The 24,625-nt window shown below is 40.0% G+C and overlaps 1 protein-coding gene across 4 annotated transcripts in view; it reads right to left on the bottom strand.

The window, feature by feature from the left end:
* Cenpf (centromere protein F) overlaps positions 1 to 24,625 on the bottom strand; it is a 48,011-nt gene that overhangs the window by 11,686 nt on the left and 11,700 nt on the right. For all 4 annotated transcript variants that reach the window (XM_027418715.2, XM_027418718.2, XM_027418716.2 and 1 more), the window contains 6 exons: positions 20,870 to 20,995; positions 19,369 to 19,497; positions 16,607 to 16,729; positions 10,072 to 10,207; positions 5,017 to 8,378; positions 708 to 3,542 (listed from right to left, as the gene is read on the bottom strand). In XM_027418715.2, the coding sequence (XP_027274516.1) occupies positions 708 to 3,542; positions 5,017 to 8,378; positions 10,072 to 10,207; positions 16,607 to 16,729; positions 19,369 to 19,497; positions 20,870 to 20,995 (6,711 nt within the window). The remainder of the gene's footprint in view (positions 1 to 707; positions 3,543 to 5,016; positions 8,379 to 10,071; positions 10,208 to 16,606; positions 16,730 to 19,368; positions 19,498 to 20,869; positions 20,996 to 24,625) is intronic.

Genomic DNA, 24,625 nt, shown 5'->3' with positions numbered 1-24,625 from the left:
CTTTACAAAGGTTTTAATTTGAAACAACATCAGAGAATGTTTTGAAGGAGTGCCTTATTTTTTGTATTTAGTGTCTTAGATTTTTATCTGCTCTTAAATCTCTACTAATCCCACCATGCTATTTCAATTCAATAGAAACATGCCAAGGATTAAAGTTATAAATATACAAATCTTGGAAAATATAGTTGTGATAGACTTCATTTTCTGGAAATTCTTTTTTAGTTATTTGTTGAATAAAAAATTTAATTCTTAGGAATCCCTTTCTTGATCAGGCTGATTTTTCTCAACCCATACCCTGAAAGCCATGAGTGTTCCACTGATCCTAATTACATCAATGTATTTAGGCATTCTTTCTCCTAAAGGTGCAAAGGGCAGGGACTGCCTTCAGACCCTAATTCATTATCTGTTACACTCTTGCCACATTGGTTCTCAAATGGATAAGGGGATGTTTCCACCCCAGTGAACCTAAAGTACAGATATTAAAAACCCTGAAACCCAAGGTTCCCCTATGTGAAGAGGTCACATCAGAACCCTAATCCAATTCACAAAAAAAGGGGGGCCCCTTATAAGCCCATCATAGTGGTCACTGCTGAGTGAGCTGATGCAATATTCCTATAGTCAAGACCCTAGGAACACAGTCAGGGAACCATTTCAAAGTCCCTCCCTCCTGACCATACTTCCACAGGGAAATAAGTCATGGCACTTACTCTTTGCACAAGTGATACTTTCTCCGTCTTCATCAATCCAAGCTCACTTTCTAAACTTTTGTAAGAATTCTGCAGTGCTTCAAAGGTGTGCTGCAAAGCGCTGTTTTTGGATTGCAGCACTTGGATCTTCTGCTCCAGCTCCACAGTCAGATTTCCCAGTTCTACTTTCTGTTTCTGCCAGAGTTGCTGCTCTCCTTCCAACTGGGAAAGTTTACATACAAGCTGTTCTTGACCTTTAAGTTGGTCTTCCAGTGTCCTGACCTCTTCCTCCTTCTTCTCTAGTTTCTGTTTGCCATCTTTTATTTCTTGAGTGAGGACATTTACAGAAGACTGCAAACTAATGTATTTATTCTTGGTCTCACCGAAATCCTGCAGCAGCTGGGCCTTCTCAACTTCAAGAGTTTGTACTTGACCACTCAGATTCTGTTCTTTGGTCTTATAGGCCTCTTGGTCATTGCACAAGGAAATCATTGTCTCATTTAGCTCTCTTAATTGAGTTTGAAGCCTCTCCATTGTTATTTTGGATTCCTCTTCCATCTGTACCTTTTCTTGTTCTTTTTCTTTTAGTAAGTTTTCAATAGAAGAATTTTTTGTTTCTAATTCAGACACTCGCTTTTGTTCCTGTTTTAATCCTTTCATAAGATTTTCATTTTCTGACCTTGTATTAGTAAGTTCTAACTCTAAATCTTGGATGTTTTGGACCATTCCTTGTATTTCTGATTTTAAAGTCTGTATCTCTGCTTTGGAACTCTCAGCTTTGAGAGTCACATGCTCTCTGTTTGCCTCTGAGAGCTTCAATTCTTGTTCAAGGTTCTCAACTCTGTCCTTAAGCACATCTGCATAATGCTTACTTTCCCTCAGCTGTCCGAGGAGGCAGTGCTGCTCTTTTTCACCAGCATGTATGCGAGCTTTCAGCTTCTGAATGCTACTTTTCAAGGGATGCACTTCTTCCCCTGCCTGGTCTAGACTCTGTTCTTGGGTCTTCGAGGTTTCCTGGTCATTACACAGGGCTGCTATTTGCTCACTGAACTCTTGTAACTGTGTCTGAAGCATCAGCACTGCAGAGTTAGAGTCTTCTTCCATTTGTACTCTTGCCTTCTCCTTTTCTTCCAACAGACTTCTAAAGGAAGAGCACAACTCATCCAGTTCTGACACTCGACTCTGCTTGTCTTGTAGTTGCCTGGTCAGATTTTCCCTTTCAGACCTAACTGTGACAAGGTCTAACTCAAAAACGCTCAGGTTTTTGGCCATTTCATCCATTTGTGCCTTGAGGGTCTCCACCTCTGCTTTAGAATTCTCAGCATCAAGAATCACCAGCTCTTGGTGTTCTTCTGACATTTCCAATTCCCTCTCCAGATTCTCCACTTTATCCTTCAATGAGTCATTTTCACGTTGGCTTTCCTTCAGTTTCTCCTCGGTACTGAAGTGCTTCTTTTCATCTGCCTTGATGCGCACACTCAGTTTCTCGATGCCTCTTCTCAACTGATGCACCTCCTCCTGGGTTGAGCTCAGCCGCACTGCAAACTCACCTTTCTCCATGAGTGCCACCTCCAAGGCCTTGGAGATGTTCTGCTTTTCACATTCTGTCTCAGTCAGCTTGACCTGGAAGTTTTGAGACTCCTTGACCAGTGATTCTTTCTCTTTACTCAGTTGTCCAATTTGGATTTCCAGTTCACCTACTGCCAAAGATAATCCCTGGGAGTCATTTTGCAAACTCTGCAGCTGCTCCTGGAGATGGGCTTTGTCCTTTGTTAGCTCACTCACATTAAAGGACAAAGTCTGAAGGAGCTCTGCTTTGTCCTTGACCTCAGCCTCTACCACCTCAATGTGACGGAGGCTCTCACTTTGGTGAGACTCCAGCTCTTCTACTTTCTCTTTCATCTTTTTAGACATCTGATCCAGTGCTTTTCTTTCTTCTGACACAGTATCTAATTCTCCACAAAGCCTGTTTCTCTCACTTATAACTACAAATAGCTCTTCTTTAAGGTCAACAATAACCTTCTGCTTGCTTTCAGTGTCTCTTTCTAAATGAAGCTTCTCTGCTTGAACCACTTTTAAGTCAGCTTCCACAGAGAGGATGAGATGCTCAAGATTAGCTTTCTCAGACTGGATCCTGATCAGCTCCTTTTCCACATCAAGAAACTTTTCCTTCCAATTGTCTTCTATGTTGGCTGCACTGTCTTTAATAGCTCCACTTAACTTACTTGTTCCCAATTCTACATCAAAAACAAGGTCTTCTCTACTTTCTATTCTCTGGTGTACCTCCTGGTTACAAGGAAGGGATTCCAATTTTTCACTTAAGTCAGATTTTTCCTTCTTGAGGTCCTTGACTATTTTTTCCAATTGCATGCATGTTTCAATCTTGATCTTTAGTTGTACTTCCTGTAAACTAAGTTTTGAACCTGACTCTTTTATTTCATTTAGCAAACTTTCAACTTTTTTGTCCCAGTCGTCTACTACAGGAGGTAATCTTAAATTCTCATTTGATGTGTCTTTCTGCAAATGGAGATTCTGGCTAGACCCCTGATCTTCCAGAATATCCATGGGTATCAACACATTAGGACTAGAAAACAATTCAGAAATGCATTCCGAATAGTCCTGGGTTTTGTCCTCTGCTGATGCCTCACAATTGGTCTGTAGGGACTGCTCTTCACACCCCTCTCCTGTGAACCTGGCTGTCTCAGTCTTGGTAATTAAAGTTTCTAGACAAAGGTCTTGTTGAACATCTTTATCACAAGTCTGATCAGTGTCCTGCGTTGATGTTTTCTCTGTAGTCTCTGAAACAGACACTTCTGATTCTTTTATATCGTAACTATCATTTTGGCCCTGGACAGCCTGTAAACATAATGTAAACCAAGAAAGAATATTATTTTTCAGAAGAGTCAAAATGGAATCAGTGATTTAACTATTACTTCACAGAACTGCCCGTATGGGTGCTGCTATGCATATTCCTCCCAACAGCATGACTTTCAATACTTTATTCAATCCTGCTCTCTATCCAGACAGTCAACACAAACATTCAGGGGGTTCTACCTATGTGCAAAGTGTTGGGTAAGATATTTACCATAAGGATGAACCCTCCAGAACATGTATTTCAACTATATCTAAAATGAAAATTGCATCTTTCAGGCAGATTAAAAGAGTAGCATTTCTTTGTGATTACCAAATAAGAGACTGACAAACTTCAGGTAAAATGGTGAACATGCTCTTCAGTACTCGTGTTCTTTACCAAGAAAAGCAGTAAGGGTTTAATGAGCAGATTTTCAGTCCAAAGACCTCATCCTAGTTAGCACTTTCCTGGATAAAGTATGTTTTATCTCAATTTCATCTACAAAATGGGGTGCTATGATTTTGATTCCTACTACCACCTCAATATGACTTATGACCTTCACTTCACAGAATTAGAGTTAAGATTCAAACAGTATAGCATTAGTACTTGAGATGATCAACTAGAAAAGACAAATCACAAGGAACTAAGCAATTTTCTCTAAATAACTGATTCTATTGCAAGCTGCTAGAAAATTAACATTTAAATAATATCTTCTATCTCACTTAAGAACTAATGCTATACCACTTAAAAGTCTGAAAGGCATAAGGCTAAACCACCTTAACACATCAGTGTTGATAATATTTAATTGTGCCTTATTAATCAGTAAAAGTATATGTGGTGGTTTGAATATGAATGGCCCCCATAGGCTCATATGTTCAAATGCTTGGTCATTAGGGAGTGGCACTTGACAGGGATTGGGTGTGGCCTTGTTGGAGGAAGTATGTCACTGGGGTTTCAAATGTTCAAGACAACCCAGGGGCTCACTCTCTCTTCTTGTTGCCTGCCAATCTGGATGAAGAACTCTCAGCTACCTCTCCAGCACCATCTCTGCCTCTATGCTTCCCACCATGCTGATAATGAACTAAACCTCTAAACTGTAAGCCAGCCCTAATTAAATGCTTTCCTTTGTAAGAGTTGCCATGATCATGGAGTCTGTTCATAGCAACAGAATAGTAACCAAGAGAGTATACATTCTAAAGACTTCCAACTTTAGACTTTGTAAGACATCTTTAGTTATTTTCCATAAAAGAATCATGATGGACATTTATTCCTCAAATAAAGTTTCCTCTTTTTTTTTTTTTTTTTTTTTTTTGGAGTTCTGGTTGGCCATGAGAAATTTTTGGTAAGTTTTTTTCATTTATCTCCTGGAACCTTAAGAATACTCCAATCTTGATTTCACATTTACTTCAATCCAACAAGCATTTACTGTTTAACTAAGCATGCACATGGAGAAACAGCATGTATATCCCAAGTACTTACATTTTCCATGTCAGTGCCAAGCAAAGACCGTGAGCTTAAGTCCAGCTCTTGCAACTGAAGGCGTGCTACCTCAAGCTCAAGGGACAGATTCTTCGTCTGTTGTTTTGCTTCTGCCAACTTGGACTCCATTTCCAAAGTCACACTTGTCAGCTTCTGCTGCCATTGCTCCTTTTCTGACAAATACTGCTCCCTAAGGCAGCCAAGCTCATTCCTTTCAGAGCTTAATAACTGCTCAAGCTCTTGAATTTCTTTATTTTTCATAATCCCTTGACTCTCGATTTTCTCTTCTAGATTTTTCAGGGACTGCAAGTACACCTGACATAGGATTTCAAGTTCTTCAATAGTCCTCACAGAGGCAGCAGGAATTTCTTTCTCAGTCAGATTTTCCTCCTCAAGACTGCTGTAAGACACGTCATCTACATTACAAGGGTTTGCTGAAGCATTCCCTTCTAAGCTTAGAAGAGATGTGTTGTCAGTTTGTTCTAAAACATCTTTGTACAAAGCTTCTCCAAAATTTGTCAGACTAGGGCTGTCTGTGCCACAGAACGACACTGACAGAGTATGTCCATTCTCAGCTCCAGGCTTCCTCTCTTTTACCAAGTCACCCTTCAAGTTTCTCAGATTCACTGACAAGACAGAATTTTCAGCTTGTAATGTGTCAACATAGGAACACAGCTCTGACATCTTGGAGCTCACCTCACAGTGCTGATCATGTAAAATTTTGTGTTCATTTTGTAAACAGGAAAATTTTTCCTGTAACTCAGCAAAGTGCACTGGAACTTCTTTGTCTGACAAGGTTATTTGTTCACAGAAACCGCTACTGTCCAAAGGAGTCATGTTTCGTTTATCATGCAACACATCTGACACATCTTTCATTAGCTTGCTCTGAGGAAGAACACCTTCATGGTTTAGGATTTTCACTTCATTCACTAACTTCTCAACCTCTGCTGCCATTTTACTAGTTGCTGTAATACACTGTGATCTAGAGTCATTCAGCTCAGACTGTAGTTTTAACTTTTCAACCTTCAGTACTTCACACACTTTCCCTAGCTCAGTTAGTTCATTCAATGCTGTCTGTAGAGAGCACTGCAAGTGTGCATTCTCATTTTGACTTGTTGACAACTCATGGAGCACTGACACATACTTTCCTTCTGCTTCTATTTCACAGTCTTTAAGGCCAATCCTTTCATGTGACTGAGTGTCCTGTGAACTCACAGTTTCTAGCTCCCCTCTAATTGTTTGTAATTCCTGATGCAGGGTTTTTTTCTCCTCCTCACTTTGATCAAGCTTTACTTCCATAACTTTAATCAAAGCTTCTAGTTGTACCAACTGTGCTTTGTAACTGTCGGGAGAAATGTCTTTAGTGTCAATATCCATCTGACACTGGGAACTACACATATTTATCTCATCTTCTGTTGCTTTTACAGAGTTCTCAACTGATTCTACTTCAAGATGATAATGCTCATGTTTAGTCTGAGTTAACTGCATTAGTTGCTCGTTCTCATGTAAGTTGCTAACTTCCTTTTCCTTTTTATTTTGCTCTTCCTTTAAAGTCTCTTGCCTTAGACCATCAGTCTCACTCTTAGAATAGATTTTGGTGTCTGTAATCTTAGATTTCACAGTTTGTTGCTCTATCTCCAACTTCAGCATCAATTTCCTGTTTTGCTCTTCACTGAAAGCTAGTTTTGTTAAAAATTCTTGCTGTTCCTTTGCAAATGCTTCCTTTAACTGCTCCAGTTCATTTTTCCTATTCTCACAAGCAGCAGTGCATTCACTGAGCAAACATTCTAACCTAGCATTGTTTTCTTGTGCTGTTTTGTAGTTACCCCTGAGATCTTCCAACACAGTTTCTGTTTCTTCACATCGTTGTAACAACAGATGTCTTTCTTGCTTATACTGATCAGACAACTCTGAAATGCTTCTCTCTTGTTCTGCAACACATCTGGAAATCTCCTCATGTTTTTGGAGTAAATTCATTTTCTCCTGCCATAAGGCCTCATTAACTTCTTTGAGAGCCCCATTTTCTTGGGTTAACTCTTCAATGTCTTTTTTGTTTAAAGAGATGATGTCACTCATTTCTTTCTTCTCTGAGCTCAAAGTTTCAGACGAAAGTTGTAGCTCCTTCAGAGTTTCTTCAAGAAGGCAGTTACTCTTCTTTAATTCTTGAATCTCTGTTTGATCAGCTTCTAATTTTTCTTTCAAAAGTTGCAACTCTTTTTCCTTACTCTCAAGGGTTGCTAAAGTTTCAGCAACAATATTTTGATGAACTGCAGAATCTTCCTGCAATTTACCAATGCGTTGGTTTGTTTCATCCACAAAATTCTGATGAATCTGTTCTGCTTTAATGAGGTTTTCTTCTATTTCTTCTTTGATTTGTAGCAACTCTTCACACTGCTTTTGAAGATCCGAGTTCATCTGGTTTTGAGACTCCAGGGAACTTTCAAGTGAAGTGACTCTATTTTGTAAGACAGATAGATTTTCTGAAGTTTGGTCCCCATCTACAAAGCAGTCACTCCTTTCTGAATACATGCTTCCTTGTTCCCCCATTAGATTTCCAAAGGAGTCACTCACTGTCGGCTGCTGTTCAAAAGCCAAAGAACTTCTCTGATTATCCTCATTTGTCACCAGAGAACCTCTGGACTTGAGCAAATCCCTCAGCGTTTCATATTCAGTACGCAAGCCTTGGTACTGCTGCTCTTTGGTTACTACTTCACTTGACAGTAACTGAAGCTTATATTCCAAATCTTCGACTTGCCCAGTGAGCTCATTAGCTTTCAAGCACATATTTTCTATTTCCTTCTGATGCTTCTGATCTGAGAACTCAGCTTTCTGCTGCAGCTCCAAGTAGGCTTGTTTCTGTGTCTCGATCTCTACCATCTTGCTGTCTATCATACTGTGGAGGTTTCTAATCTCCACATTAAGGTTTTCTCTTTCCATTTCCAGTGTTCTTACTCTTTCACTGTAGTCATGACTTTGTATTTGTTGCGTCCTGAGACTGGCTTCTAAGTGGTTGATTTTACTCTGTAAGCTTTCTTTTTCTGATTCTATCTGATTTATAAGTTTTTCATTTTCACTTTTCCAACAAGAAAACTGAGTTTTCTCTTCTTCCAACTCTTCACACTCTTTCTTTTTTAACTCCAAAGCACTCAGCAAAGCTTCAAACTCCTTCTCTATTTTATTTAACTTATCATTCAGTTGTTCAATGTGATGCTCCCTTTTTTTCAACAGGTCTTGTGAACAGTCTCTCTGCCCTTCCAGATCAGCTAAGGCAAGTTTTAGTTTCTCTAATATTAGTGAGTTCTCTTGCTGATTTAGTTTTTCCTGGAGCTCTCTCAACATGATTTCCTGAGAGGTATTCTTAGCTATTAAAACAAACAAATGAACACAAAGTTATCAATGTTTATAACAAATACCTATTTTCATCAGAATATTATATTCTAGCATCAGGGTGTAATTCAGTGGGAAAGATGCCTAGCATGTCTAGTCTATGGCTTCTAAAATTTTAAACTCTAAACTAAAAAAGCAATGAAATTAATACTCTCCAGTCCTGTAAAACTTGACACTAATGCTGGTGTTCTTGAAAATAGCTCATCTCATGACCTTATGATCTAAGTTTATATAAAGACAGAGAGAAAAATGGCCATTTTAGTATAGTAATATATTTGATAATCTCTTAGGTAGCTTAATAAAAATTGATGTATTAAGAGTTTACAGGGTATTTAGAATTACTTCTTTTTTTAAAAAAAGTATGTTATTTGTGAGCAAGAATGTCACCCACATTCCAATCCCTCCTTAGTAAGTGTATTGAGAGGAGTTGAGACTCATCTGGAAGCTCCTATCACTATCTTATTTTTGTCCTACTGACAATGGCAATATTTTCACCTAGCAGTAATGAAAAGGCCTGGTGGAAACAGGGAATAATTGAAAGCCTCTATGGCAAATAATATAATATAGTATGTAATGCAATATAATATTAAATGAAAAACTATACTTACTTCTAATCCATTAATTTCAAATCTACCCAATGAGAGTTAAAGACGTATGGAAAAGCACCCCAAAGGCATTATTATTCTACTTTGCATTTGAGGGCCTCAAACAATGACACTTTTGATCAACCCTGAAAAATGACCCAGTCGTCATACATTCTTATAGTTCTCCTTAGGAAAGCTGAAGACTGGTACTTCTACCAGATGCCACAGGAAAAAGAAAGCAGTCTCAGAGATTCAGTTCTAGATACTTAGGAAACTGAGGCAGGAGGTTTTTTCGGGCACAGCCTGGAACCAAACCCAGTCCAAATAAACAAAAGAAGAATGAACATGAAACAAAACATACAAGTGTCACACATACTCAGGTCAACAGGTTAGAGATAAAATCTTCATATGCAAATATCAAGAAAATGTTATGTAAAAGATATGCTAAAAATAAATATAAACAAATGATGGATTCATTTGCTGCATACAACATTAATTCTTTGGCTGTAAACCTAGGAAGTAAGGTAATTTAGTCAAGTAAATTATCAAAATATAGTGGCCATTAAGGGACTGGAACACATACATTTAATGTAGAGTTTACGGCACTCTAGGGTGAGTCTGCACTGCCAATATAGTATTGTGTAGCAATGTTTGTCCTTCTGGTTTTAAAGTAGTGAAAAACATGCATTTTGGAACTCAATGTGCTCCAATTTTTAAAAGTTCAACTATCACACTGGAAACTGGGCAGCAAAAAAGAAAACTTAATCAACTGCAGGGACATTTTGGGGTGAATACAGAAAAGGACGCAGATTCTTCCAGTGGGCTAATACCAATCTTTCCTAGTGGGAATACGGCTTAATAGAATTCTGGGCTGCTGAGATGGCTCAGTGGGTTAAAGGTGTTTGGTGCGTCGCCTGATGACCTGAGACTGAAACCTAAGAGCCATTTGGTGAAAGGAAGAATTCTTTTATCAAACTGCCCTCTGATACACACACACACCACACATATGCACATATAGACACACAAAATAAGTAAGTAAATATTTAAAAAAATATATACACAACACTAATGTTACTGAACTCACCTCTCATGTCCTCTGCAAAATTCTGGCTCTGGCTCAAACACACTTTGACTTTACCAAGTTCATCCTCCAGGTGGCAGACTTCTCTGGCCCTTTGCTCAGACTGATTCCTAATGAGACTGTTTTCCTTCTTCATTTCCTGAAAACACATTTAGCTTGTTTTAATCTAAACAAATGCTCATGCGAGTCACAACGTCTCCCTTAATAAAGGCCCTTCACAGTAAGGAATGAACTTTCCCTTTTTTAAATCAACTTACATCATAAAAGCAGATACCAAACATTAAAAATTATCTTATACCTTCAGGAAATATTTCTGCTTGCTAAAGGGTTAGCTATGAAAAAGCCTATTTATAAGATCAAAGACAAAAGTTTTGCAGATTCCTATCAAACCAGATTAGTCAAACTATCTTTGCAAAGATATGATGTGATACTAAACCATAATGTTCCAAGGTCAAATTTTTGTTTTTCACTGCAAAACCAGCTAAAGGTATACTATCTTAAAAGGGTACTTATAGATGAAATATCCTTCAATAAATGTTTTCATCGAAAAATTTACAATGGCCATGGAACATACATTATGAAAACCTCATATATAAATAAGAGTCTCTACCTTCAACAGGGTTACTCTCCATAGTGTAAGGTGTGGTCCTAATCATTCAGTACACACCTAACAGAGCTAAGCTAACTATTAGAAAGTTACTGAATAATCCATACAGTATCACAGGCTAGCACAGAACCATCTTGGATGGAGGAATCTGAACATTCAGTTTCCTTGGACCATGATTAAATATGCATCCACACAGGAATGGGTAGCAAAGTAACACAGATACATAAATGTACAGAGTCATTCTACTATGTTGGGAAACCATGATCGAAACCAGGGGGAAACACAACAGATAGTAAAAACAGTCTAGTCACACTGAAACTTGTTTCCTTTAGTTTTTCAAATTATTATCTTTATTAGTGTGTGTACGGGTGTATACACTGAGGAGGCAGGACATGCTATGGCACATATGTGGAAAACAGGACAACTTAGGGTAGTTAGTTCTCCTATTCTACCACATGGGTTGCAGGGATCGAACTGAGGTCTTCAGGTTTGGCACACTGAGTTAAATAGCTGTATTCACAGAGACATCTCTCCAGCACCCCCCCCCCTTTTTTTTTTTGGACACAGAGTCTCATTCTGTGGACCAAGCAAACCTCACTCTCAAAAGATCTGCCTGCTTCTGTCTGGGAACACTGGGAAGGCCCTGGGGGGGCGGGGGGTTTAAAGGTACCTCCACCCATACTATACCCTACCCTCAAGAATTGGCATATTACCACAAACTAAAAACTAAGTATCTCACATCTTAGGGAATGAAAGAAATCCATAAGGCTACTTATTTTAAAAAATTACATTTCAAAAATACCCTTCTGAGAAGTAGGAAGACATTTTTTTGTATCTTAAAGAAACAATTAAAGACCCATCCTTCAAAACCCTACTGCACTGTTAGAAAACAGATGGCCCTGGCGATGCTATGCTGGAAGGCTGCCTTCAATTATCAGTCTGGTTACTACCAGCAGATGGGTACCCATGTAACAAAGCCAAATTCAAGAAGAGTGAGAATCTGGCTACTAGAAAGTACTTGAAAACTTGCTGGCAGCTGCTGTGTTCATGTATATACATTCATTTCATCATTAAAATGAGACAGAGCCTGGTGTCAGTATTGTACTCCTGTCTACTGTGTTCTGATCCTGTCTTGCTTACACTAGGAAACTGGCTATGAAATTAAGGCATCAATGAGAACTAAAGGGCAGGTACAATAGAACAAGACTGAAGGGTTAACCTGCATACAGGTCAGTACTCAAGCCTACAAGGAAAAATCATCAAGGTCAAACAATGTAACTGATTAAAATTAGCATTAATATACAGAAATATAATCACTTGTTTGTTCTTCAGGCTGAGGATAATCACCCATCTAATGAGATCACAGATGTGAAAGACAGAACACTTGAAGCATTTTGACAAGTATAATGGGGCATTGTTATTACTATTTCTTCCCCAAATGTAACAGTTGCAAGATCATCAGAAGTAAATCATGAGTTGACTTACTATTTTTATAACTTACAAATTATTCTTAGTCATAAAAACAAAATCAAATTAAATCTTGGCCTTGATAAAGAAGCTGGGAAGACACTATGTGATGAACTGAGAGTACTCCACAAGGAAAATAGTTTACAAGGGGATGGGGGGAGGACAGAGTAAGGTACCACATAGGGGAGGGGTTGTTGTCATGACGGCATGCCTGTTGGCCTCTGTGTCTTAGTCCATAAATGCAGACATTTGAGAAAATAGCAAGAGCAATGAAAAGATTAGAGTGCCTGTCTCCATTTTGGCATTAACTCTGTAAATATTTGTTCCTTAACGAAGGAATGCTCAGCCAATCCTGGGACCCAGCAGGCTTATAATGCTATGGCTGAGACCGACCCAAGAATTTTAAGGGGCCAGAATTTAGAAAATAAACATCTGAAAATGGATGCACAGGCTGTCATCCATCAGCAATTAGTTTTCCATGAGGCTACAGCCACTTAAGTCTTGATTGGGTAGCTCATTAGCAACAATGAGTTAAGCATACAAGGATATATTCTCCTAGGCATCTCTTGTGTCCTCGCGATTTGCAAAATTGGGCACTACTCTAGAAAAGCACAGCAATCTCCATAAGCACAGCCAGCACTGAGCTTAGCAAGCAATCCCACCCAGAGCAGCTTTGCTTTAGGAGCAGCAGGGGAAGCATCATTTCCTAGGGCCAGACAAACAAACTGCAGTTAGTGTGTGGCATTTCATGCTCCCACCCATGAGCACAGCTTGCTATGTCCCCTGCTGGGTGAAGGCTGTCTATGAGGGTGTGGGATGGGTGCAGCAGATGTGCTCTCCCTTCTATGTTGGCATTCTTGCCTGCTAGACCACATTCCTCAGACCTAATACAACACAGGTCCCTATGCCTAGAAAGGTCCCCAAGTGTTTCCTCATCCTCTGCCTGTCAATGATGGCATTTTACCACCAAACCCCAGTGCGGTAGAGGCTGGCACTTGAAGCAGGGTAAGCAGCTTATCTACGCCCCCACACACACATCACTTTGATACTAAATGCTAACTTTACCCTTGATTGGGTCATTAAATCACATTTCCAGCACCGATAATTTCTAATTTCGAGAAGTATTAGTTTACAAAATGCAGTCAAGGAAAATTTCAGCACAACTGTCACATCATTTCAGCATCCAAAACCTATAAGCATGTTGAGCTTGTTTGTGCTTACTTATTAGATATAGAAAGACACCAGATAATTAAACTGGCAAAATTTTTAAATATGAAAACTCTCAAATGCACTGTCTTTTGGTCATGACCCTTCTGTGCCTGACATGACCACGAAGAATTCCAACATCGAAGGTCATTAACATTTATGAAACAAAAACAACAAGCAGGTGGACTTCCATGATTTACTACACACTTACACACTGGGCACCAGGCCACATACTTTATATGCAATGTTGAAGTTAATCATGAATACATTCTTGAAAGGGAAAGATATTATTTGCATCTGTATACAGACTAAAAAGAGATCATCCCAAGGTTAACAAGTACCCAACAGTGTGTACCCAGATTGCTCCCATTAGAGCCATCACCACTGTAATCCCCAAGTTACATCAGCACTCTGACAAGTCACTTCTCTGACCTTTGAACCACAGTTCAAAGTACAAGAGCCAGAGAAGCCCTTTCAACTCCTACTGCTATCCCCAGAAGACTCACAGACAAACACAAACATAATTACAATGAATGGTAAATTCACATGCAGGCCTTGTGAGCACTTTCCACACAGGACTATCTTCATTTGAACACGGTAGACATATGATGAAGCACAGCCTGGAATCAGAGATAGCACCACAAACCAAACCCCACGGGGATAAAGTCAGTTTTCAGAAACATCTGCAAGACAATGTCCAGCATATTAAAATACACCAGCAAGTCATGTTAAAAGGTGTTTAGACTCTGAACCAGATGATAGTTCTACAAAATGTTTCCACAGGCAGCCAGTCGAGTTGCAGGAGAGTTCCTGGCTAAAAGGGAAGCTCACAGAGGGAAGAGCTCCATGCCAGTCTGCCTGTGGAAATGTTAGCAGAAGCATCTGTTGGTTGGTCCCCACTGGCCAAAAGGCAAACATTTGTTTTGCTGCAATAAACACACACTGGAAATGTTTGCAGATGAACCCATCACAGGATCTGACTGAATGGCTTCCACTTGGGGAGCAGGAGTCGAACACCCCACCCCATCTCCAGCAGTGCTCCCTCTTTGTTGCTGGCTGCTTTAATAACTTCCTCTTTGCTATGACAGGTGTTCTCATTTACAGTGAAATGCCATGGGGACAAACATACTTAGACTTTATCACCTAGATAAGGCACTGTTATAAGCAAAATTGTTTTTCTTTCATTGTTAGCAGGCCAAAAGTGATGACAAAACATTTTGATGATAGGAGGAAAAACCTTTTAGTCCTGTAGTATCTGAGAAGACACCTCTACTGATCTCCTGTTGTTCTCTGTTCATTTCTGGCTCTATTCCAATCATTGCAGTCCATTAGCTGTTCCTAAATGCTTCTTAATTAAGTCCTTTAAAACAAATTCCAGGCCATGAAGGAACTTCAGAAGTCAAATTGACATGGGTAGGCATAAGATCCTCAGAACACTCCCACAGCCATGACACTTCCTCATCCACTGCACAGCAGAACAGGAATCTACAGGCAACACAGACCAGGCCGCCCAGGGGATCCTAAGGTCAATGCTCGATTCTAAAGGGTAATATCATTCATAATTGCATGATTTTGTTTATTTGTTTATTTTAGCAGTGACCTGAGAGTGAACTAAGGTCATTTCTAAAATTAACCCTTCAAAAAGGGATTTAGATCCCAGCACTGTAGAGACAAGGCAGGCTCCAAACTAGCCTGGGACACATACAACAAAAAGCAAGTGTGCATGCCAGCACAGGCCTGTAATCCCAGCACTTGAGAGGAAGGGGCAGTGAGGTCAGGAATTTAAGGCCTAACTTAGCTACTTTGGTTTTGGGCCATCATAGGCAACAGAGTGAGAACCCACCTCAAAAATAAATAAATAAACAAATAAATAAATAAATAAATAAATGACTAAACAAATGAAGAAGCAAAAGGGAGAAGAAGGTAGAGCTATAACTTTAATAATCCACATTGAGTTTCACTTATTCCCTATAAATCTGAACAATTCCTTTGTTCCATAATTCCACCCATCAAGTGGTCTATGATAATCTTTAAATCAGTGGTCCTCAATCTTCAAAATGTTGCAGCCCTTTAACACAGTTCCTCATGATGAGTTGACTCCCACCCATAAAATTATTTTGTTGCTACTTCATAACTGCAATTGTGGGGGCTGGATAGATGGCTCAGAGGTTAAGAGCACTGACTGTTCTTCCAGAGGTCCTGAGTTCAATTCCCAGTAACCACATGGTGGCTCACTGCCATCTGTAATGAGATCTGGTGCCCTCTTCTGGCCTGCAGGCATAATGTTGTATACGTAATAAATAAATCTTTAAAAAAAATAACTGCAATTGTGCTACTGCTATGAATCATAACATAATATGCAAGGTATCTGCCAAATGGGTCATGTGACCCTAAACGGGTCACAACCCACAGGCTGAGGACCTCTGCTTTGAAATTTGACATTATAGGGGCCAGGGAGATGGCTCAGAGGTTTTAAGAGCTGTGGCTGCTGCTCTTTCAGAGGACCCAGAGACTCACAAGTCTGTAACCCCAGTTCTAGGACATCAGATACCTTCTCTCTTCTTGCCTCTGTGGACACCAAGCATACCATGCGGGGCACAGACAAAAATACATACAATACATATCCACACAGAAAAATTTTTAAACTTGTTTATAGCGGGGAAGTGGTGGCGTAGGTCTTTAATCCCAGCACTCTGGAAGCAGAGGCAGGTGGATCTCTGTGAGCTCGAGGCCAGTCTGGTCTACAGAGTGAGTTCCAGGACGGCCATAGCTCTTACACAGAGAAACCCTGTCTTGGAAAATAAATAAATAAATAAAAACCTGATTATATATACTTATATATCCATAATTCCTCATGCTAAATACATGAGTAGTCATTTCAAAGTAAAAAGGGAAAGCATGAACATATTCTACATACATAAAACACTTTTATATTAACATCTTGAAAAAAAATAGAGATATGTATGGTACTAATAAACCACTGACAAAGGATACAGAGCCCATTTTTTGGACCAGGGAGATGACTCAGTGTGCAAAGGTGCTTGCCAAGCCTGTGTTCCTAAAGATCCACATAACGGCGGAAAGAAAGAAAGAACAAGTGCCTACAAGTTTTACCCTGACCTCCATGAGCACAACGTGACACATGTGCCCATATGTGCACGTGCACACACAAATATTTTTTAAAGAAAGATACTGTTTTAATTGTCATACTTCCTCCTTCTGGTGTGGGTTTGTTCCTTGACCCTCCTGCTCACATACCTCAGTGCTCCTCCTCAGCTCATTCTCTGTGATCTGACTCTCCTGAAGGGCTTGTTCTGTTTTGTTGAGCTTTTGCCTAAATTCTTCTAAACTCCTTTCTAACTGCTGCTTCACTGATACGACCTACAACAGAGAAAAAACAACAAAATCCAGTATTTTTGTTCTCTGAAAATAATAACTATTCTTAGAGAATAACAAAAACAAAAAAAAAGCTGAGATAAAAGAGAAAGAGAGAGTGACTGGGAGAACAGGGTCATCATCCCTTGTATCTACAGAATGGCTCCAGAAGCACCAAGGACATCAAAACCCTCACTCTATAGAATGTTATGGGGTTTGCCTGTAGCCAATGCACATCCTCCTGAGTACTGTGCATCAGCTCTATACTACACACAGGTGCTTATGTAGTTACTTCATTATTTAGAAATAACAAGAAAAAGAAGTAATTATGTTTTCAGATCATCGGCCTAACTACACAGTACACAAATGAGTCAGCAAACATTCAATGTTCACACTGCAGAGAAAAAGTAAACACGCTAAAGAAAACACAGTATCTGACATTGGAGATAGAGGTACCAACCAGGGATGCTCAATACAGTAGAGGCACAAGCCTCCTAGTCCATGAGTAAACAGCAACCTGAGAGTTTAACTGCAATCACGGCCTGGGTTTGTCTCTACTTAGTGTAACCTGCCAAGAGCCAGAGGGGCACATGGCTAAAATGAAGCAAGTGATAGGAGGGCAGAAGATGGACTCCACAGGGAAATCAGGGAAGATACCTGTCTGGTCTAGTGACAGGGACAGGAAATGACCACACGGTGTTGAGCAGAGGAGCTATGGGATCTGATTTTGTGATGGAAGTTTCACTCTGGCTGACTGAAAACAGATTGCTAAAAACAAGCACAGGCATAGGTTGGGCAGGGTCAGACAAGAGGCTGGCATGGTAACTGGTATCAGGATGCACCACTGGACATGGTTAAAGCAGTTGTATTCAACATAGTATGTGAACACTGAAAAGTCAAATTTATTCTTAGCTAGTAGGAAGGGCACATGGGAAAATTTCTGGGGTGGATGACAAAACGAGACTCTGATAGGTAATGGTGACAAGACCACATGCTGCCAAATTTGTAAGAGCCAAAGGGTGGAGATGACCAGGGTGAAACCTGTCTTCAGTCATGAACTCACGTTAGCTATGGTCGTGAGCACAGACCTGCACAAGATCAAGTTAGCAGACATTCCAGCACAGACTGGAGACAAGCTAGCTACCTCCCACCCCTGACTGAGGAGCTGTGGACAACGGATGGCTTTTAGGAAAGGGACAGTCAGTTTTCTTTAAGGGTACGGCCCCTAGAAGGTCAACCATGTCCCTTTGGGTGGCCCCATACCCATGAGCACATGAGAAGCACAAATTGGACTCAGAGGTTATAAAAAAACAACACAGAGAATATGAAGTTGGGAGCACAGATCTGGAAAGCATTAAGATGAGAAATGAGGTAAATATGATCAAAATATATTGTATGCACTTTTAAGTTTTTCAAACAATAAAAGATTAAATATATACTATCATTCACATCAGAATACATTCATATACTTTATAAAATACAAATATACACTAACATGTATGCACAAACAAAGGTAGATTCAGCAGTTTTGATATGAGATAAAAATTGCAGGTAGGGCTTGAGAGATGGTTCAGAGGTTAAGAGCACTGCCTGTTCTTCCAAAGGTCCTGAGTTCAATTCCCAGCAACCACATGATGGCTCACAACCATCTATAATGAGATTTGGTGCCCTCTTCTGACCTGCAGGGATACATGTAGACAGAACACTGTATATGTAATAAATAATAAATCTTTAAAATAAAAAAGGGGGGGAGATTGCAGGTAACCTGAAGTGTTAGCCTGAGCACTGTGAAGAATGGAATTCCTATTTATTGGGACGGAGAAGACTAGAGGAGATGTTCATCTAGATGACAATAGCTGAAGTTCACTGGTCAACTCATTATTGTTACCCATGTACACATGACCAGTCTTAAGTTCAGAAGACACCTCCAGGCTGGAGACCCATCATAATGACGGTGGTATGCAAAGGTGTACACTCTTGGGAGTCTTAAAGAAACCAGCTGGTAACTGTCCATGTTTTAACTATCTGGGGGAAGAAACCACTTGGGAAATCCCCTGATTGTTATATATCCCATAATGACCAGAATATCAGAGATTTCCACTCATATCCAGATCTGAAAACCCAACTCATTTCACCCCTTTTCTGAGAATACTGAGCAATAAAGGTTATTTTCCACTTTAAAGGTAGCTAAGGACATTTAACAAGAGACAGATACTTAGACTGACTCCCTTACCAAGAATACCAAAAAGTTGGGCTGGAGAGATGGCTCAACCATTAAGGGCTAGACTCACAACCAAATATACAAGAATACCAAAAAGTGGATCCCAAGGACACCAGAAAGAAAACAGCAGTTTCAGAGACTGGGGAGAGCAGGAGGAAGGGAAGGACAGCTCTCAGTTTCTAGTTTGGTGTGCTCAGTACACACAATTATGTTCTGAACAAATGCTGAAACAAGGGACTTTGAAAGTTTTCACCATAAAGAATGACAAATGTTTAAGAAATGTTTTAACCTTGAAATATTACATTTTTCAAAAAGTACATATCAAACATCACATTTTTTTCTGCTTTTAACAATCAGTTAAAACAAAATCTAGGTCAACTGAAGTATAGAAGGAGCATATGTGAGATGAAGTTCAGGGCCCTACCTTTTCCTGTTCCACCTGGAGGACATTGAGTGCATGCTTGGCTTGCTGTAACTCCTGGGTAAGTCTGGTTTTCATCTGAGTGTACTCTTGGTCCAGAGCTTGGAAAGATCGATGCTGTCTGGACAGCTCCTAAAAAGCAAAATATCAAACAACAATTAACAAACGAGATTCTAGAAGCAGACACGAGCATCCTAATAGGCAATGCTATAAGTGAAAGAGACAACAGGGAGCCATGCTAACCGCCATGCTAACCATCTACTGAATGCCAAATACAATCACCCTGAACATTGGTCCTGATAATCAAATCCAGGTCTCAGAGGGAAAGGTCAGAGTCACCAGCTGACCACACAAAAGAAAGCCAGACAATTTCCACCTCATCTCCTAACTTAGTTGTCTCAATTTTGAAGAATGAAGAGAAGGAAAGAACAGTCAAGCAGCAGTCAACACAATTCAGCACAGAAACACACCAAAAATTCAGACATAAAAGCTGGGAAGATGGCTCAGTGGATAAAATGCTTGCCATTCAAGTATGAGTGCCAGGGTATGGAACCAGAACCCTGGAAAAGCCAGGCAGGTGTGCAGCCACCTTTAATGTCAGCACTCAAGAGGCAGGGAAAGAGAATCCCTAGGGCAAGCTGGTTAGCAAGAGTAGTAGATCAGCCAGCTCTGAAGAGCAGGGGAAGACACCCCACATCAATGCCAAGCCTCTTCACCCATGCCCATGAGTGTGCATTTGCATCTGTGCTCACGTGTGACCAACATACAGACCACATGATTAAAAGTAAAACAAAACAGGGCACAGGAGCTGGGCATGGTGATACATACACCCCTAATCCAGAACTCAGGCAGTGGATACAAAGGATCAGGAGTTCAAGAAGCCTGGATTTAATGAGCTCATATTCAAAAGGAGGGAAAAAAAAGAGAAAAAAAAGGAAAGAAAAGAAAAGAAAAGGAAAGGAAAGGAAAGGAAAGGAAAGGAAAGGAAAGGAAAGGAAAGGAAAGGAAAGGAAAGGAAAGGAAAAGGGGGCTTAACTAATCAGTCATATACACTTACAACAGTCTTCATTTGAAAGAACAGGAATAAATGCTGCTAGCTGACTGACAACCAGGGGGATACCACACTGACAAAATACCTGCCAGCCTACCTTTGGGTCCCTGCCCACCTCAAATACCTTATTAAGTAATTAACCAACTCACAGCCTGAATAGACAACTGAAGAACAAAGCAATCTCCCCTCACTGTGGACCTAGAGCTCAAAGATGCTCCTCTCCTGTTCAGCATCAAATCTCAACCCAAATAGAAAACAAACTCCAAGAGCATCCTTGTTAATCAAAAAGTGAATGGTGGAAAGGTACAAGAATGCAGGTGTGAGGAAAAATGCAGGGGCCTTGTGCTCAGAAAGCATGCCTGCTCCATAATGTCCTCAGTCACAGTAAGTAGTTCTTCCTTCCACATCACTAGTCTTTCTCAGAAAAGTTCTCCATGAACCCATTCACCTTACCTCTTGAAGCTCCTTTTCTTTCTCCTTAATCTTCTGCTCCAGAGAACATCTGGCACTCTCTGCATTCTGTCGCTGACAACTCAACTCCTCAGTCAAATTTTTTAGCTTTTGTTCCAAGGTAATACACTGATAACAGATAAAAATGTTCCATATAAAACAAGTTACTCAAAGAAAGAACCCAAATTTTGTGTTTTAAGAAATTTTAGTCTAGGCCAGTATGATGATCCATACCTTGAAACCCAGCAGTGAGGAGGCAGAGGCAGGCAGATCTCTGAGTTCAAGGTCAGTATGGTCTACTTCCTTAGTTCCAGACCAGCCAAAGCTGCACAGTAAGGCACTGTTTTCAAAAAAACAAAAACAAACAAAAAAAGAAATCGTAGTCCCTAAAGTCTATTTCATGTTTACCATTGTTTTGATCTCTTTATATCATTTAAAAAGTCAGGTTTAGAGCCAGGCAGTGGTGGCACATACCTTTAATCCCAGCACTCAGGAGGCAGAGGCAGGTGGATCTCTGTAAGTAAGGGGGCCAACCTGGTCTACAGAGCAAGTTCTAGGACAGGCTTCAAAGCTACAGAGAAACCCTGTGGGGGGGGGGGGAGGCCAGGTTTATATCATTATCTAAACTCTAAGGTCACTATGATTGATCTGTTAGCAAATGTGAATAGGGATGTTAAGCATCAGTACGTCTCTAACATACTTCACAATGTGTGCCCTGGTAGAGGGAGACTGCTTGGCAAACAGGCACCAAAAGGCAGCATGAGGCTGACAGTTAGACTTCAATCCCCAGAACCCACACAGATAGCTGAATGGGAGGGTTTGCATCTGTCAGCCCAGGAATCCCATGGCAAGATGGGGAAGGAGACATGAGAGATGCCCAGAAATTCTTGTTCAGACAGGCTGAAAGTTGTCCTCCAACCTACTTCACATAAAACACTAGTAAGTAAACAAGGCAGTGATACTGGCATAGTGATTTATGAGCTATAGAATAGTTAGAGCGGGCTCCCTACCCTCCTCATCAAAGTATCTTGCAAGCACAGTAGAGACAGATAATTTTGAGTCAGGGTCTAAGTAAGTAGTCCTGGCTGGCCAGAAACTTACAAGATTGGCCTCAAACTCAGGATCTGCCATCCTCTACCCTTCTGGTACTGGGTTAAAGGCAGGCACCACCATACCCAGTCCATAATGAATTATTGTTAAAAAATGTTAAAAATAAACTACTTCTTTCCATAATACTCCCATTATATCATTACATTTCTAGAGGTTCACAGAATCCCAGAAAACCACAGCTGTTCTTAAATTATGCTCTCAGAAGCAACAGAAAGAATATGCTGTTGCTTTTTTTTTTTAACATATATATAGTTTAGTGCTAATTTTAAAAATATTAATTACATGAAAACTTAGGGTATTTTCCTAAAGTTAAATTTAAACAAAATTATTTTAGTCCTTTCAAGTGGTGAGATTCATTGCATATCTTGAAGCCATTCCTTTAGTTCAAATCCTTAAAATGGCTGACTCCCAGAAACAATACTGAAGAAGAAATAAAGTTTTGTGGGGGCTGGAGAGATGACTCAGCGGTTATAAGCACTGACCAGTCTTCCAGAGGACTCAGATTAAATTCCCAGCACCTACACAGCAGCTCACAACTGTCTGTAACTATAGTTCCAGGGGATCTGACATCTTCACACAGATATATATGCAAGCAAAACAGCAATGTACATAAAATAAATCATTGGGGGAAAAAGTTTTATATTAATCGGAAAGGGTTCTCCACTCTGAGAGGTGCCTCGATTTAGTAAACTTCATTATTTTTCTCTGAAATTCTTCCTACACATACATGTTTGTGTGTGCATGCACACGGTGTACATGAGTGTGTGAAGGTACACATTTGCAGGTAGGTGCACATGGGGACCAGAGCTTCCTCAATGATTCTCGTTAGGCAGAATCTCTCACTGACACTGGAAGAGTTCACCAACTGGGCTAGACAGCCTAGCCAGCCAGCACCAGAGATCCTTCTGTCTCTGCCCTGCTCTCCCCAACCCACCCCCAGTGCTAGGATTACAACAACATACAACTACAACCAGCTATTTTTAATTATTGTGAGTACATATATGATGGGGGAGCACAACACATGCACACAGGCCAACAAAACAGCTTTTGGGAGTCAGTTTTCTCCTCCTACCATGGGTTCTGGGGACTAAACTCAGGTCATCAGGTGTCTGCAGCAACTACCTGTTCCTGCTGAGTAAAGTCACAGATCCTGTCTGCATAAGTATTACGGACACATGTAATTTAAGCATGACTTACTTAACAGACTGAACTCCAGTGCTTAGGCTGTCTGTTCAGCCATCCATAGTCTAATTTAACAGTACTGTACTAGAATCTGAGAATTCAGAAGAAAACACTATACAATATTTGCTGGAAGACAAAATGTTGATTATTAACTAACCAAAGACTATTAACTAACCAAAGACGAACAGTACCAAACTGGTCAATAGAAGAGAGCCTAAGCTGTACACAACAGCACATACCTGTAGTCTCAGCATTCAGAAGGCTGAGACAGGAAAATCATCAGTTTGAAGTCAGTCTGATCTACATGGAGAAACAAAACACTTCCTAAACAAAAAAAATTAACTGCTTCACATGCGTGTGCTCTATGTATACAGATGAATGCCTAGCTTTTTACTTGGGTCTGGGAATCCACTCAGGTCTGCAGCAAGCATTTTACCAACTGATCCATTTCTCCAGGGCATCAAATTCACCCACTGCCTCAGACATGAAGATACCTTCACTGCTATAATTATTGTCTAAGGTTTTCAATTCCCTAGGAATACTACTACAAGATTTTTAACAATAAATATAAATTTAACTTACAGTGATTGAGAGCCTACTGTGTCTTCCACTGTGCTAGGCTATGTAAAAACTACTGAGATCATCAGCCCTAAGCCTGGCATTTGGATAGCTGGCAATATCAAACAGCAAAAACAAAAACCAAGCACTAGCGTAAACAAACCCTTGGTACCCTCTACTGGCACTCCTTCACAGTGCAGCATATTCTTAAGGGACCTTTCCTTATAGACAGCAGAGATTACAACAGACCCTTGAAGGTATTTATACTTCATTCAAAAATATTCTGAATACCACTGTATTACCAATGATGCAAAATTACCATGTGTAAGTAACTGCCCACTAGATGTCATGTATGCTCTATAATACTCTAAAGCAGTGGTTCTCAACCTTAAATGCTGAGACCCTTTAATACAGTTCTTTATATTGTGATGACCCCCAGTCACAAAGTTATTTTGTTGCTACTTCATTACTGTAATTTTGCTACTGTTATGAATTTTAAGTATCTGATATGCAGGATACCTGACATGTCACCTGTGAAGTGGTCATTCACCACCCAGGGATCGTGACCCACCAATTAAGAACCACTGCTCTAAAGTGCACAAGACTCAAATTCCTGTAACTATTTAGTTTATGACCCTGAGCACTCCCTTCAGCTTTGTTTTTCAATTGTAAAGCATGGGTGATGGGTACCAGGTTAGTTGCTGTCAGTCTTAAATTCCTTTCAGCCTCCAAATATAGTTTGTAAATACTTGGAAAAAGACTCAAACAACATCCAATCACTTGAGAACACAAGAGTGTATTAGCTCCATAATAAGCAATTCTAATGACACACAACATAATATGATGTCAGCACAATGTTTAACAAAATTCTATTAGGCACAAGGAAAAAAAAAAAATCACTGAATTTTC

This window comes from Cricetulus griseus, chromosome 5 (assembly GCF_003668045.3).
Source record: "Cricetulus griseus strain 17A/GY chromosome 5, alternate assembly CriGri-PICRH-1.0, whole genome shotgun sequence".
Taxonomy (NCBI): domain Eukaryota; kingdom Metazoa; phylum Chordata; class Mammalia; order Rodentia; family Cricetidae; genus Cricetulus; species Cricetulus griseus.
Note: the sequence above shows the minus strand (reverse complement) of the source record. Positions and strands in the feature narration are given on the sequence as shown.